At 43.7% G+C, this 17,842-nt stretch overlaps 1 protein-coding gene across 1 annotated transcript in view; it reads right to left on the reverse strand.

The window, feature by feature from the left end:
- Positions 1–1,518: 1,518 nt before the first annotated feature.
- The window catches only part of LOC140069140 (NACHT, LRR and PYD domains-containing protein 12-like), a 129,915-nt gene continuing 113,591 nt past the window's right edge, over positions 1,519–17,842 (reverse strand). The window contains exons 8-9 of the mRNA XM_072114510.1: positions 10,525–10,770; positions 1,519–3,098 (exon numbers count right to left, since the gene is read on the reverse strand). Coding sequence (XP_071970611.1) covers positions 3,011–3,098; positions 10,525–10,770 — 334 coding nt within the window. The 3' untranslated portion in view covers positions 1,519–3,010. The remainder of the gene's footprint in view (positions 3,099–10,524; positions 10,771–17,842) is intronic.

Here is a 17,842-nt window from a genome sequence, read left to right on the forward strand (position 1 = left end):
TGGTATTAGTGGGGTCACTGTGTGTAATCCCTTGTATCCTGTATAATATATGATACAGGGGGTTCTGTATATGTGTCCTGTATACACCTGGTATTAGTGGGGTCACTGTGTGTAACCCCTTGTATCCTGTATAATATATGGTACAGGAGGTTCTGTATATGTGTCCTGTATACACCTGGTATTAGTGGGGGTCACTGTGTGTAACCCCTTGTATCCTGTATAATATATGATACAGGGGGTTCTGTATATGTGTCCTGTATACACCTGGTATTAGTGGGGGGGGTCACTTTGTGTAACCCCTTGTATCCTGTATAATATATGATACAGGAGGTTCTGTATATGTGTCCTGTATACACCTGGTATTAGTGGGGGGTCACTGTGTGTAACCCCTTGTATCCTGTATAATATATGATACAGAGGGTTCTGTATATGTGTCCTGTATACACCTGGTATTAGTGGAGGTCACTGTGTGTAACCCCTTGTATCCTGTATAATATATGATACAGGAGGTTCTGTATATGTGTCCTGTATACACCTGGTATTAGTGGGGTCACTGTGTGTAACCCCTTGTATCCTGTATAATATATGATACAGGGGGTTCTGTATATGTGTCCTGTATACACCTGGTATTAGTGGGGTCACTGTGTGTAACCTTTTGTATCCTGTATAATATATGATACAGGGGGGTCTGTATATGTGTCCTGTATACACCTGGTATTAGTGGGGGTCACTGTGTGTAACCCCTTGTATCCTGTATAATATATGATACAGGGGGTTCTGTATATGTGTCCTGTATACACCTGGTATTAGTGGGGTCACTGTGTGTAACCCCTTGTATCCTGTATAATATATGATACAGAGGGTTCTGTATATGTGTCCTGTATACACCTGGTATTAGTGGGGTCACTGTGTGTAACCCCTTGTATCCTGTATAATATATGATACAGGGGGTTCTGTATATGTGTCCTGTATACACCTGGTATTAGTGGGGTCACCGTGTGTAACCCCTTGTATCCTGTATAATATATGATACAGGGGGTTCTGTATATGTGTCCTGTATACACCTGGTATTAGTGGGGTCACTGTGTGTAACCCCTTGTATCCTGTATAATATATGATACAGGAGGTTCTGTATATGTGTCCTGTATACACCTGGTATTAGTGGGGGGGTCACTGTGTGTAACCCCTTGTATCCTGTATAATATATGATACAGGAGGTTCTGTATATGTGTCCTGTATACACCTGGTATTAGTGGGGGTCACTGTGTGTAACCCCTTGTATCCTGTATAATATATGATACAGGAGGTTCTGTATATGTGTCCTGTATACACCTGGTATTACTGGGGGGTCAGGGTGTGTAACCCCTTGTGTAAGAGATTTTTATCTAGGACTTAGACCGCTCAGCATTTGTAAGGTGACTTTTGAATTAACCCTTCATAGCCAACAATGGCTGCCCGGTATCGGGATGAGAGAACACACTACGTGACACCAGTCTCTTATAAAATGCAGAATCTCATAGTTTATTCCCATATATAAAACACATATAGCCATCTGCATAGGGGACGTGATAAGATGATAAAATACTACAATGCTATCGGCCATATTGAATATCTTCCCCTGTAGATGAACATTACAGACTATTTCTCACACAGAGCTCCGGCTCCAGGAAAGATTTTACTTAAAGTCCTGAGGAGACCCTGAGGCCGGACATAAGATCAGCAGATGCTGAAGCAATAATATAGGACAAGAGTGAAGGACAGACTTTCCTCTCAGCAGGATTAACCCCTTAACGCTCTGTGTCGTAGCTCTACGGCGCAGAGGTATAAGGGATGTATGAAGAGGGCTCACGGGCTGAGTCCTCTTCATACAAGGGTGGGGGTTGTTGCATATTGCAGAAAACCCGCACCGCTAATAACCGCGGTCAGTGGCTATTAACCCTTTCATTGCCGCCTGCAAAGTCACCGGCGGCATTTAAAAGACGACGGCGTGCGGGCGCCGCCATCTTTATTACGATCGCCGCGCCCCCGAACGTCATCGGGGGGCGGCCATCGGTTGCCATGGTAGCCTCGGGTTTAAAAAATAAAAAAAATTAATAAAATATTCAAAATTCAAATCACCCCCCTTTCCCTAGAACGGATATAAAACATAATAAACAGTAAAAATCACAAACATATTAGGTATCGCCGCGTCCCAAAATGCCCGATCTATCAAAATATAAAAACAGTTACGGCCGACGGTGACCTCCGAGACGCGAAATGGCGCCCAAATGTCCGAAATGCGACTTTTACACCTTTTTACATCACAAAAAAAATGGAATAAAAAATGATCAAAATGTCGCACAGACCTCAAAATGGTAGCAATGAAAACGTCGCCTCATTTCGCAAAAAATATGACCCCTCACACATCTCCGTGCGCCAAAGTATGAAAAAGTTATTAGCGTCAGAAGATGGCAAAAAATTTTTTTTTCTTTTTTGTACACATTCGTTTAATTTTTGAAAATGTAATAAAACACAATAAAACCTCTAAATCCGGTATCACCGCGATCGCACCGAACCAAAGAATAAAGTAGGCGTGTTATTTGGAGCGAAGAGTGAAAGTCGTAAAAACTGAGCCCACAAGAACGTGACGTGCGTTTTTTTCAATTTTTCCACATTTGGACTTTTTTTCCAGCTTCCCAGTACACGGCATGTTAAGATAAATAACATTACCGGAAAGTAAAATTTGTTACGCAGAAAATAAGCCCTCACACAGGTCTGTACACGTAAAAATGAAAAAGTTATGGATTTTTGAAGGTGGAGAGCGAGAAATGAGCCGAAAAACCCTGCGTCCTTAAGGGGTTAAACAAAATGATGTTTGGATCATGAGGTGAATAGACATGTCTGACAGTGGTAACATTACTCCTGGATAATATGGCGGCCGCTTGTAGAGGAAAATATCTCCACACCAGGAAACCTCTTAATCCTGGAGGGAGAATTGTCCATAGTCTCCTGGGATCGGCTCCCGGGTTCCTCAGTAATGTATCCTCACATTGGGTTTGTCTCTTCTCAGCTTTAGTATTTCTTCCCTCTCCTCCTCAGAGAATCCATTGTCCCCCAGACTAGAAGATAAAACAGATTCCAGTGTTAGTGACTTTGTAGTGTGAGGATTTCGGGGATTGATGGGTGTGAGGAGGGATCTGTACAATCTTGTGTTCTCCAGATCTGGTGACACTGGGGATTATTATACAAGGACCTCCTGAAGGTGACAGGACATTTCTATAGACGCTGAGGTGTGTATGATGTGCGCGCGTGTACACGGTACGTGTGTATGATGTGCGCGTGTGTATACGGTACGTGTGTATGATGTGCGCGCGTGTACGCGGTACGTGTGTATGATGTGCGCGCGTGTACGCGGTACGTGTGTATGATGTGCGCGCGTGTACGCGGTACGTGTGTATGATGTGCGCGCGTGTACACGGTACGTGTGTATGATGTGCGCGCGTGTACACGGTACGTGTGTATGATGTGCGCGCGTGTACACGGTACGTGTGTATGATGTGCGCGCGTGTACACGGTACGTGTGTATGATGTGCGCGTGTGTATACGGTACGTGTGTATGATGTGCGCGCGTGTACGCGGTACGTGTGTATGATGTGCGCGCGTGTACACGGTACGTGTGTATGATGTGCGCGTGTGTATACGGTACGTGTGTATGATGTGCGCGTGTGTATACGGTACGTGTGTATGATGTGCGCGCGTGTACGCGGTACGTGTGTATGATGTGCGCGCGTGTACACGGTACGTGTGTATGATGTGCGCGCGTGTACACGGTACGTGTGTATGATGTGCGCGCGTGTACACGGTACGTGTGTATGATGTGCGCGTGTGTATACGGTACGTGTGTATGATGTGCGCGCGTGTACGCGGTACGTGTGTATGATGTGCGCGCGTGTACACGGTACGTGTGTATGATGTGTGCGTGTGTACACGGTACGTGTGTATGATGTGCGTGTGTGTGTATACAGTACATGTATGATGTGTGTGTATACAGTACATGTATGATGAGTGTGTGTGTGTGTATACAGTACATGTATGATGTGATGTGTGTATACAGTACACGTATGATGTGTGTGTATACAGTACATGTATGATGTGTGTGTATACAGTACATGTATGATGTGTTGTGTGTATACAGTACGTGTATGATGTGATGTGTGTATACAGTACATGTATGATGTGTGTGTGTATACAGTACATGTATGATGTGTGTGTATACAGTACATGTATGATGTGTGTGTATACAGTACATGTATGATGTGATGTGTGTATACAGTACATGTATGATGTGATGTGTGTATACAGTACATGTATGGTGTGTGTGTATACAGTACATGTATGATGTGTGTGTGTATACAGTACATGTATGATGTGTGTGTGTGTATATACAGTACATGTATGATGTGTGTGTATATACAGTACATGTATGATGTGTGTGTATACAGTACATGTATGATGTGTGTGTATACAGTACATGTATGATGTGTGTGTGTATACAGTACATGTATGATGTGTGTGTATACAGTACATGTATGATGTGTGTGTGTGTATACAGTACATGTATGATGTGATGTGTGTATACAGTAGATGTATGATGTGTGTGTATACAGTACGTGTATGATGTGATGTGTGTATACAGTACATGTATGATGTGATGTGTGTATACAGTACATGTATGATGTGTGTGTATACAGTACATGTATGATGTGATGTGTGTATACAGTACATGTATGATGTGTGTGTGTATACAGTACATGTATGATGTGATGTGTGTATACAGTATGTGTATGATGTGATGTGTGTATACAGTACATGTATGATGTGTGTGTGTATACAGTACATGTATGATGTGATGTGTGTATACAGTATGTGTATGATGTGATGTGTGTATACAGTACATGTATGATGTGTGTGTATACAGTACATGTATGATGTGATGTGTGTATACAGTACATGTATGATGTGTGTGTGTGTGTATACAGTACATGTATGATGTGTGTGTGTATACAGGACGTGTATGATGTGTGTGTATACAGTACATGTATGATGTGTGTGTATACAGTACATGTATGATGTGATGTGTGTATACAGTACATGTATGATGTGATGTGTGTATACAGTACATGTATGATGTGATGTGTGTATACAGTACATGTATGATGTGATGTGTGTATACAGTACATGTATGATGTGTGTATGTGTGTATACAGTACATGTATGATGTGATGTGTGTATACAGTACATGTATGATGTGTGTGTGTATACAGTACATGTATGATGTGTGTGTATACAGTACATGTATGATGTGATGTGTGTATATAGTACATGTATAATGTGTGTGTATACAGTACGTGTATGATGTGTGTGTGTATACAGTACATGTATGATGTGTGTGTATACAGTACATGTATGATGTGTGTGTATACAGTACATGTATGATGTGTGTGTGTATACAGTACATGTATGATGTGTGTGTATACAGTACATGTATGATGTGATGTGTGTATACAGTACATGTATGATGTGATGTGTGTATACAGTACATGTATGATGTGATGTGTGTATATAGTACATGTATAATGTGTGTGTATACAGTACATGTATGATGTGTGTGTGTATACAGTACATGTATGATGTGATGTGTGTATATAGTACATGTATAATGTGTGTGTATACAGTACATGTATGATGTGATGTGTGTATATAGTACATGTATAATGTGTGTGTATACAGTACGTGTATGATGTGTGTGTGTATACAGTACATGTATGATGTGTGTGTGTATACAGTACATGTATGATGTGTGTGTATACAGTACGTGTATGATGTGTGTGTATACAGTACATGTATGATGTGTGTGTATACAGTACATGTATGATGTGTGTGTGTGTATACAGTACATGTATGATGTGTGTGTGTGTATACAGTACATGTATGATGTGTGTGTGTATACAGTACATGTATGATGTGTGTGTGTGTATACAGTACATGTATGATGTGTGTGTGTGTATACAGTACATGTATGATGTGTGTGTGTATACAGTACATGTATGATGTGATGTGTGTATACAGTACATGTATGGTGATGTGTGTATACAGTACATGTATGATGTGTGTGTGTATACAGTACATGTATGATGTGTGTGTGTATACAGTACATGTATGATGTGTGTGTATACAGTACATGTATGATGTGTGTGTATACAGTACATGTATGATGTGTGTGTGTATACAGTACATGTATGATGTGTGTGTATACAGTACATGTATGATGTGTGTGTATACAGTACATGTATGATGTGATGTGTGTATACAGTACATGTATGATGTGTGTGTGTATACAGTACATGTATGATGTGTGTGTATACAGTACATGTATGATGTGATGTGTGTATACAGTACATGTATGATGTGTTGTGTGTATACAGTACATGTATGATGTGTGTGTGTGTATACAGTACATGTATGATGTGTGTGTGTGTATACAGTACATGTATGATGTGTGTATATACAGTACATGTATGATGTGTGTGTGTGTATACAGTACATGTATGATGTGTGTGTGTGTATACAGTACATGTATGATGTGTGTATATACAGTACATGTATGATGTGTGTGTGTGTATACAGTACATGTATGATGTGTGTGTGTGTATACAGTACATGTATGATGTGTGTATATACAGTACATGTATGATGTGATGTGTGTATACAGTACATGTATGATGTGTGTGTGTGTATACAGTACATGTATGATGTGTGTGTATACAGTACATGTATGATGTGTGTGTGTGTATACAGTACATGTATGATGTGTGTGTGTATACAGTACATGTATGATGTGTGTATACAGTACGTGTATGATGTGATGTGTGTATATAGTACATGTATGATGTGTGTGTGTATACAGTACATGTATGATGTGATGTGTGTATACAGTACGTGTATGATGTGTGTATACAGTACGTGTATGATGTGTGTGTGTATACAGTACATGTATGATGTGTGTGTATACAGTACATGTATGATGTGTGTATACAGTACATGTATGATGTGTATGTGATACAGCCCCTGTTTATTACCTTATTTATATATCCCTCCCCTCCCTATAGATCGGCCTCTCTCCTGCCTCAGTACAGTGCCGCAGCCCTTCTACCCGGCTCACCCACTACCTAAGGTAACTGCTCCCCTCATTCACCCCCCTAAGGTCCTTCCTTAGATCCATTCATCTATTTACTATCTGTGATGCCATCCCCCCCACTCCAAGACCACAGGACTAGGTCTATTAGATCCCACCCCAGCTGAGCATATACATTGCAGCCAAGTATGCCGGCTCTCCACATCTCCTTATACCCCCCCTTCTCCCTTATATGACTACCCCTCCCACCAGCATACCAGGACCACCACCATCACATCACATATACTTATATTTACTGCCTGTGACATTCATGACATTGTATCCAGTCTATGTCATATATTCAGGTGGTTATTTATGCATTCTATCTGACTGGTTACTAGTTGTATCCAGTATTGTCCTCATTTCATGTATCCTCAGATATTGCACACGTTCAATTCCTTTATTTATCAGTCCCAATATTTATACATTGTATCTAAGCTCATTTTTATATATTGCAGGGACTTTTTATATTTCTGATCTGGTTTCACCTTTCTATTGGCCACAATTTTACGCTTTTCTTTCTACCCATTTATTTATGATACATTAAAAAACATCAGACAAAATAAAAAGCTCTGTTGCCTTTTGGACCTGAGGAAGGGGACAATTCGTCCTTGAAACGCGTCGTCCATAAAAATAAAGCCTTGAACACACATCTTGGACGTTACTGTTACATTGTAGCTCTAGGGGCAGCGCGCACCTATACACCTGTGTTTTTTGCACCTACTTTTCTAATGTTCCTTACACCGCCAGTGTCCTGCTGCGGGTCACGGGAGACGCAGCAGCCCGCCACATTCACTACTAGCCTATTCCACCAGTTCATCTGAACACCATCAATCTTCCCATCATTTCTAGCATCAGGCGCCTCGTGTTCACTCCTTTACACTACACCCCTTCCTTACATGTCATGTATATCGGGTAGGTACCTGAACCACCTACCTCCCTACTCAGGGACACTAAGGATTATGGGGCCCCCGCGCTGCTTGTATATTTATGTCATTATGGTCCTATATGATCACACAATGCTGTCAGGGGGTTGTATATACGGCGCCCCCTAGAGGTGATGGGGAATAACTCTGCACCTTCCTGTCCTGTAAGACTGTGGGTGCTGGAGATGATATGTGGGTGCAGGGTGTCCCCATCATGTGCGGCTCCTGTATTACCAGATCACAGACATAGGGCCGGGGCTCGTCATCCACAGCTCAGTGTCTCCTCTCCAGTCCTGGGATATTGGATGTGACCTCTGGGGGCGCTATAGTCAGCTCCTAATAATGAGCTCAGCAGTATCACACAGGAGAGGATTAGATACACAGCTCTGCAGTATCACACAGGAGAGGATTAGATACACAGCTCAGCAGTATCACACAGGAGAGGATTAGATACACATCTCAGTAGTATCACACAGGAGAGGATTAGATACACGGCTCAGCAGTATCACACAGGATAGGATTAGATACACGGCTCAGCAGTATCACACAGGATAGGATTAGATACACAGCTCAGCAGTATCACACAGGAGAGGATTAGATACACAGCTCAGCAGTATCACACAGGAGAGGATTAGATACACAGCTCAGCAGTATCACACAGGATAGGATTAGATACACAGCTCAGCAGTATCACACAGGATAGGATTAGATACACAGCTCAGCAGTATCACACAGGATAGGATTAGATACACAGCTCAGCAGTATCACACAGGAGAGGATTAGATACACAGCTCAGCAGTATCACACAGGAGAGGATTAGATACACGGCTCAGCAGTATCACACAGGATAGGATTAGATACACAGCTCAGCAGTATCACACAGGAGAGGATTAGATACACGGCTCAGCAGTATCGCACAGGAGAGGATTAGATACACGGCTCAGCGGTATCACACAGAATAGGATTAGATACACAGCTCAGCAGTATCACACAGGATAGGATTAGATACACAGCTCAGCAGTATCACACAGGATAGGATTAGATACACAGCTCAGCAGTATCACACAGGAGAGGATTAGATACACAGCTCAGCAGTATCACACAGGAGAGGATTAGATACACAGCTCAGCAGTATCACACAGGAGAGGATTAGATACACAGCTCAGCAGTATCACACAGGATAGGATTAGATACACAGCTCAGCAGTATCACACAGGAGAGGATTAGATACACAGCTCAGCAGTATCACACAGGAGAGGATTAGATACACAGCTCAGCAGTATCACACAGGATAGGATTAGATACACAGCTCAGCAGTATCACACAGAAAAGGATTAGATACACAGCTCAGCAGTATCACACAGGAGAGGATTAGATACACAGCTCAGCAGTATCACACAGGAGAGGATTAGATACACAGCTCAGCAGTATCACACAGGAGAGGATGAGATACACAGCTCAGCAGTATCACACAGGAGAGGATGAGATACACAGCTCAGCAGTATCACACAGGAGAGGATTAGATACACAGCTCAGCAGTATCACACAGGAGAGGATGAGATACACAGCTCAGCAGTATCACACAGGAGAGGATTAGATACACAGCTCAGCAGTATCACACAGGAGAGAATTAGATACACAGCTCAGCAGTGTCACACAGGAGAGGATTAGATACACAGCTCAGCAGTATCACACAGGATAGGATTAGATACACGGCTCAGCAGTATCACACAGGAGAGGATTAGATACACAGCTCAGCAGTATCACACAGGAGAGGATTAGATACACAGCTCAGCAGTATCACACAGGAGAGGATTAGATACACAGCTCAGCAGTATCACACAGGAGAGGATTAGATACACAGCTCAGCAGTATCACACAGGAGAGGATTAGATACACAGCTCAGCAGTATCACACAGGAAAGGATTAGATACACAGCTCAGCAGTATCACACAGGAGAGGATTAGATACACAGCTCAGCAGTATCACACAGGAGGGGATTAGATACACAGCTCAGCAGTATCACACAGGAGAGGATTAGATACACAGCTCAGCAGTATCACACAGGAGAGGATTAGATACACAAATCAGCAGTATCACACAGGAGAGGATTAGATACACAGCTCAGCAGGCAGTATCACACAGGAGAGGATTAGATACACAGCTCAGCAGTATCACACAGGATAGGATTAGATACACAGCTCAGCAGTATCACACAGGATTAGATACACAGCTCAGCAGTATCACACAGGAGAGGATTAGATACACAGCTCAGCAGTATCACACAGGAAAGGATTAGATACACGGCTCAGCAGTATCACACAGGAGAGGATTAGATACAAAGTGTCTATTACCCAGAGAATCTTCATTATATCTTATACTTACCCTAATTCCTCCAACCTGCGGAGACCGGACAGAGCTTCCAGCAGGACACTGAGGTCAGGACCAGCCAGGCGGTTATCAGACAGGACACTGAGGTCAGGACCAGCCAGGGGGTTATCAGACAGGACACTGAGGTCAGGACCAGCCAGGTGGTTACCAGACAGGACAAGTGTCTTCAGGTCCGGATTATTCCTTATTACAGAAGCCAACGGGACGCAGGACGTGTCTGGGAGATTATTACCAGCCAACCTGTAAGAATAAGAGGAGATGTGAGGGAGGTATCACACAGGATTAGATACACAGCTCAGCAGTATCACACAGGAGAGGATTAGATACACAGCTCAGCAGTATCACACAGGATAGGATTAGATACACAGCTCAGCAGGCAGTATCACACAGGATTAGATACACAGCTCAGCAGTATCACACAGGATTAGATACACAGCTCAGCAGAATCACACAGGAGAGGATTAGATACACAGCTCAGCAGAATCACACAGGAGAGGATTAGATACACAGCTCAGCAGGCAGTATCACACAGGAGAGGATTAGATACACAACTCAGCAGAATCACACAGGAGAGGGTTAGATACACAGCACAGCAGTATCACACAGGAAAGGATTAGATACACAGCTCAGCAGGCTGTATCACACAGGAGAGGATTAGATACACAGCTCAGCAGTATCACACAGGAGAGGATTAGATACACAAATCAGCAGTATCACACAGGAGAGGATTAGATACACAGCTCAGCAGGCAGTATCACACAGGAGAGGATTAGATACACAGCTCAGCAGGCAGTATCACACAGGAGAGGATCAGATACACAGCTCAGCAGTATCACACAGGAGAGGATTAGATACACAGCTCAGCAGTATCACACAGGAGAGGATCAGATACACAGCTCAGCAGTGTCACACAGGAGAGGATTAGATACACGGCTCAGCAGTATCACACAGGAGAGGATTAGATACACGGCTCAGCAGTATCACACAGGAGAGGATTAGATACACGGCTCAGCAGTATCACACAGGAGAGGATTAGATACACAGCTCAGCAGTATCACACAGGATTAGATACACAGCTCAGCAGTATCACACAGGACAGGATAAGATACACAGCTCAGCAGTATCACACAGGAGAGGATTAGATACACAGCTCAGCTGTATCACACAGGAGAGGATTAGATACACAGCTCAGCAGTATCACACAGGAGAGGATTAGATACACAGCGCAGCAGTATCACACAGGATAGGATTAGATACACAGCTCAGCAGTATCACACAGGAGAGGATTAGATACACAGCTCAGCAGTATCACACAGGAGAGGATTAGATACACAGCTCAGCAGTATCACACAGGAGAGGATGAGATACACAGCTCAGCAGTATCACACAGGAGAGGATTAGATACACGGCTCAGCAGTATCACACAGGAGAGGATTAGATACACAGCTCAGCAGTATCACACAGGAGAGGATTAGATACACAGCTCAGCAGTATCACACAGGAGAGGATTAGATACACAGCTCAGCAGTCAGTATCACACAGGAGAGGATTAGATACACAGCTTTAGATACACGGCTCAGCAGTATCACACAGGAGAGGATTAGATACACAGCTCAGCAGTATCACACAGGAGAGGATTAGATACACAGCACAGCAGTCAGTATCACACAGGATAGGATTAGATACACAGCTCAGCAGTATCACACAGGAAAGAATTAGATACACAGCTCAGCAGTATCACACAGGAGAGGATTAGATACACAGCTCAGCAGGCAGTATCACACAGGAGAGGATTAGATACACAGCTCAGCAGTATCACACAGGATAGGATTAGATACACAGCTCAGCAGTATCACACAGGAGAGGATTAGATACACAGCTCAGCAGTATCACACAGGAGGGGATTAGATACACAGCTCAGCAGTATCACACAGGAGAGGATTAGATACACAGCTCAGCAGTATCACACAGGAGAGGATTAGATACACAAATCAGCAGTATCACACAGGAGAGGATTAGATACACAGCTCAGCAGGCAGTATCACACAGGATAGGATTAGATACACAGCTCAGCAGTATCACACAGGATTAGATACACAGCTCAGCAGTATCACACAGGAGAGGATTAGATACACAGCTCAGCAGTATCACACAGGAAAGGATTAGATACACGGCTCAGCAGTATCACACAGGAGAGGATTAGATACACAGCTCAGCAGTCAGTATCACACAGGAGAGGATTAGATACACAGCTCAGCAGTATCACACAGGAGAGGATTAGATACACAGCTCAGCAGTATCACACAGGAGAGGATCAGATACACAGCTCAGCAGTCAGTATCACACAGGAGAGGATTAGATACACAGCTTTAGATACACGGCTCAGCATTATCACACAGGAGAGAATTAGATACACAGCTCAGCTGTATCACACAGGAGAGGATTAGATACACGGCTCAGCAGTATCACACAGGAGAGGATTAGATACACGGCTCAGCAGTATCACACAGGAGAGGATTAGATACACAGCTCAGCAGTATCACACAGGATAGGATTAGATACACAGCTCAGCTGTATCACACAGGAGAGGATTAGATACACGGCTCAGCAGTATCACACAGGAGAGGATTAGATACACAGCTCAGCAGTATCACACAGGATAGGATTAGATACACAGCTCAGCAGTATCACACAGGATTAGATACACAGCTCAGCAGTATCACACAGGATAGGATTAGATACACGGCTCAGCAGTATCACACAGGAGAGAATTAGATACACAGCTTTAGATACACGGCTCAGCATTATCACACAGGAGAGAATTAGATACACAGCTCAGCAGTATCACACAGGAGAGAATTAGATACACAGCTTTAGATACACGGCTCAGCATTATCACACAGGAGAGAATTAGATACACAGCTCAGCTGTATCACACAGGAGAGGATTAGATACACGGCTCAGCAGTATCACACAGGAGAGGATTAGATACACGGCTTAGCTGTATCACACAGGAGAGTATTATATACACGGCTCAGCAGTATCACACAGGAGAGAATTAGATACACAGCTCAGCAGTATCACACAGGATTAGATACACAGCTCAGCAGTATCACACAGGATAGGATTAGATACACGGCTCAGCAGTATCACACAGGAGAGAATTAGATACACAGCTCAGCAGTATCACACAGGAGAGGATTAGATACACAGCTCAGCAGTATCACACAGGAGAGGATTAGATACACAGCTCTGCAGTATCACACAGGAGAGGATTAGATACACGGCTCAGCAGTATCACACAGGAGAGGATTAGATACACAGCTCTGCAGTATCACACAGGAGAGGATTAGATACACAGCTCAGCAGTATCACACAGGAGAGGATTAGATACACAGCTCAGCAGTATCACACAGGAGAGGATTAGATACACAGCTCAGCATTATCACACAGGAGAGGATTAGATACACAGCTCTGCAGTATCACACAGGATAGCATTGGATACACGGCTCAGCAGTATCACACAGGATAGGATTAGATACACGGCTCAGCAGTATCACACATGAGAGGATTAGATACACAGCTCAGCTGTCAGTATCACACAGGATAGGATTGGATACACAGCTCAGCAGTATCACACAGGATTAGATACACAGCTCAGCAGTATCACACAGGATTAGATACACAGCTCAGCAGTATCACACAGGAGAGGATTAGATACACAGCTCAGCAGTATCACACAGGATTAGATACACAGCTCTGCAGTATCACACAGGAGAGGATTAGATACACGGCTCAGCAGTATCACACAGGATAGGATTAGATACACAGCTCAGCAGTATCACACAGGATTAGATACACAGCTCAGCAGTATCACACAGGAGAGGATTAGATACACAGCTCAGCAGTATCACACAGGATAGGATTAGATACACAGCTCAGCTGTATCACACAGGAGAGGATTAGATACACGGCTCAGCAGTATCACACAGGAGAGGATTAGATACACAGCTCAGCAGTATCACACAGGATAGGATTAGATACACAGCTCAGCAGTATCACACAGGATTAGATACACAGCTCAGCAGTATCACACAGGATAGGATTAGATACACGGCTCAGCAGTATCACACAGGAGAGAATTAGATACACAGCTTTAGATACACGGCTCAGCATTATCACACAGGAGAGAATTAGATACACAGCTCAGCAGTATCACACAGGAGAGAATTAGATACACAGCTTTAGATACACGGCTCAGCATTATCACACAGGAGAGAATTAGATACACAGCTCAGCTGTATCACACAGGAGAGGATTAGATACACGGCTCAGCAGTATCACACAGGAGAGGATTAGATACACGGCTTAGCTGTATCACACAGGAGAGTATTAGATACACGGCTCAGCAGTATCACACAGGAGAGAATTAGATACACAGCTCAGCAGTATCACACAGGATTAGATACACAGCTCAGCAGTATCACACAGGATAGGATTAGATACACGGCTCAGCAGTATCACACAGGAGAGAATTAGATACACAGCTCAGCAGTATCACACAGGAGAGGATTAGATACACAGCTCAGCAGTATCACACAGGAGAGGATTAGATACACAGCTCTGCAGTATCACACAGGAGAGGATTAGATACACGGCTCAGCAGTATCACACAGGAGAGGATTAGATACACCGCTTTAGATACACGGCTCAGCAGTATCACACAGGATAGGATTAGATACACGGCTCAGCAGTATCACACAGGATTAGATACACAGCTCAGCAGTATCACACAGGAGAGGATTAGATACACAGCTCAGCAGTATCACACAGGATAGGATTAGATACACAGCTCTGCAGTATCACACAGGAGAGGATTAGATACACAGCTCAGCAGTATCACACAGGAGAGGATTAGATACACAGCTCAGCAGTATCACACAGGAGAGGATTAGATACACAGCTCAGCATTATCACACAGGAGAGGATTAGATACACAGCTCTGCAGTATCACACAGGATAGCATTGGATACACGGCTCAGCAGTATCACACAGGATAGGATTAGATACACGGCTCAGCAGTATCACACATGAGAGGATTAGATACACAGCTCAGCTGTCAGTATCACACAGGATAGGATTGGATACACAGCTCAGCAGTATCACACAGGATTAGATACACAGCTCAGCAGTATCACACAGGATTAGATACACAGCTCAGCAGTATCACACAGGAGAGGATTAGATACACAGCTCAGCAGTATCACACAGGATTAGATACACAGCTCTGCAGTATCACACAGGAGAGGATTAGATACACGGCTCAGCAGTATCACACAGGATAGGATTAGATACACAGCTCAGCAGTATCACACAGGATTAGATACACAGCTCAGCAGTATCACACAGGAGAGGATTAGATACACAGCTCAGCAGTATCACACAGGATAGGATTGGATACACAGCTCAGCAGTATCACACAGGATTAGATACACAGCTCAGCAGTATCACACAGGAGAGGATTAGATACACAGCTCAGCAGTATCACACAGGAGAGGATTAGATACACAGCTCAGCAGTCAGTATCACACAGGAGAGGATTAGATACACAGCTCAGCTGTATCACACAGGAGAGGATTAGATACACAGCTCAGCAGTCAGTATCACACAGGAGAGGATTAGATACACAGCTCAGCTGTATCACACAGGAGAGGATTAGATACACAGCTCAGCAGGCAGTATCACACAGGAGAGGATTAGATACACAGCTCAGCTGTATCACACAGGAGAGTATTAGATACACAGCTCAGCTGTATCACACAGGAGAGGATTAGATACACAGCTCAGCACTATTACACATGAGAGGATTAGATACACAGCTCAGCAGTATCACACAGGAGAGGATTAGATACATGGCTCAGCAGTATCACACAGGATAGGATTAGATACACAGCTCTGCAGTATCACACAGGAGAGGATTAGATACACAGCTCAGCAGTATCACACAGGAGAGGATTAGATACACAGCTCAGCAGTATCACACAGGAGAGGATTAGATACACGGCTCAGCAGTATCACACATGAGAGGATTAGATACACAGCTCAGCTGTCAGTATCACACAGGATAGGATTGGATACACAGCTCAGCAGTATCACACAGGATTAGATACACAGCTCAGCAGTATCACACAGGATTAGATACACAGCTCAGCAGTATCACACAGGAGAGGATTAGATACACAGCTCAGCAGTATCACACAGGATTAGATACACAGCTCTGCAGTATCACACAGGAGAGGATTAGATACACGGCTCAGCAGTATCACACAGGATAGGATTAGATACACAGCTCAGCAGTATCACACAGGATTAGATACACAGCTCAGCAGTATCACACAGGAGAGGATTAGATACACAGCTCAGCAGTATCACACAGGATAGGATTGGATACACAGCTCAGCAGTATCACACAGGATTAGATACACAGCTCAGCAGTATCACACAGGAGAGGATTAGATACACAGCTCAGCAGTATCACACAGGAGAGGATTAGATACACAGCTCAGCAGTCAGTATCACACAGGAGAGGATTAGATACACAGCTCAGCTGTATCACACAGGAGAGGATTAGATACACAGCTCAGCAGTCAGTATCACACAGGAGAGGATTAGATACACAGCTCAGCTGTATCACACAGGAGAGGATTAGATACACAGCTCAGCAGGCAGTATCACACAGGAGAGGATTAGATACACAGCTCAGCTGTATCACACAGGAGAGTATTAGATACATGGCTCAGCAGTATCACACAGGAAAGGATTAGATACATAGCTCAGCAGGCTGTATCACACAGGGGAGGATTAGATACACAGCTCAGCAGTATCACACAGGAGAGGATTAGATACACGGCTCAGCAGTATCACACATGAGAGGATTAGATACACAGCTCAGCTGTCAGTATCACACAGGATAGGATTGGATACACAGCTCAGCAGTATCACACAGGATTAGATACACAGCTCAGCAGTATCACACAGGATTAGATACACAGCTCAGCACTATTACACATGAGAGGATTAGATACACAGCTCAGCAGTATCACACAGGAGAGGATTAGATACATGGCTCAGCAGTATCACACAGGAAAGGATTAGATACATAGCTCAGCAGGCTGTATCACACAGGGGAGGATTAGATACACAGCTCAGCAGTATCACACAGGAGAGGATTAGATACACAGCTCAGCAGTATCACACAGGAGAGGATTAGATACACAGCTCAGCACTATTACACATGAGAGGATTAGATACA

This window comes from Engystomops pustulosus, chromosome 7 (genome assembly GCF_040894005.1).
Source record: "Engystomops pustulosus chromosome 7, aEngPut4.maternal, whole genome shotgun sequence".
Lineage (NCBI taxonomy): Eukaryota > Metazoa > Chordata > Amphibia > Anura > Leptodactylidae > Engystomops > Engystomops pustulosus.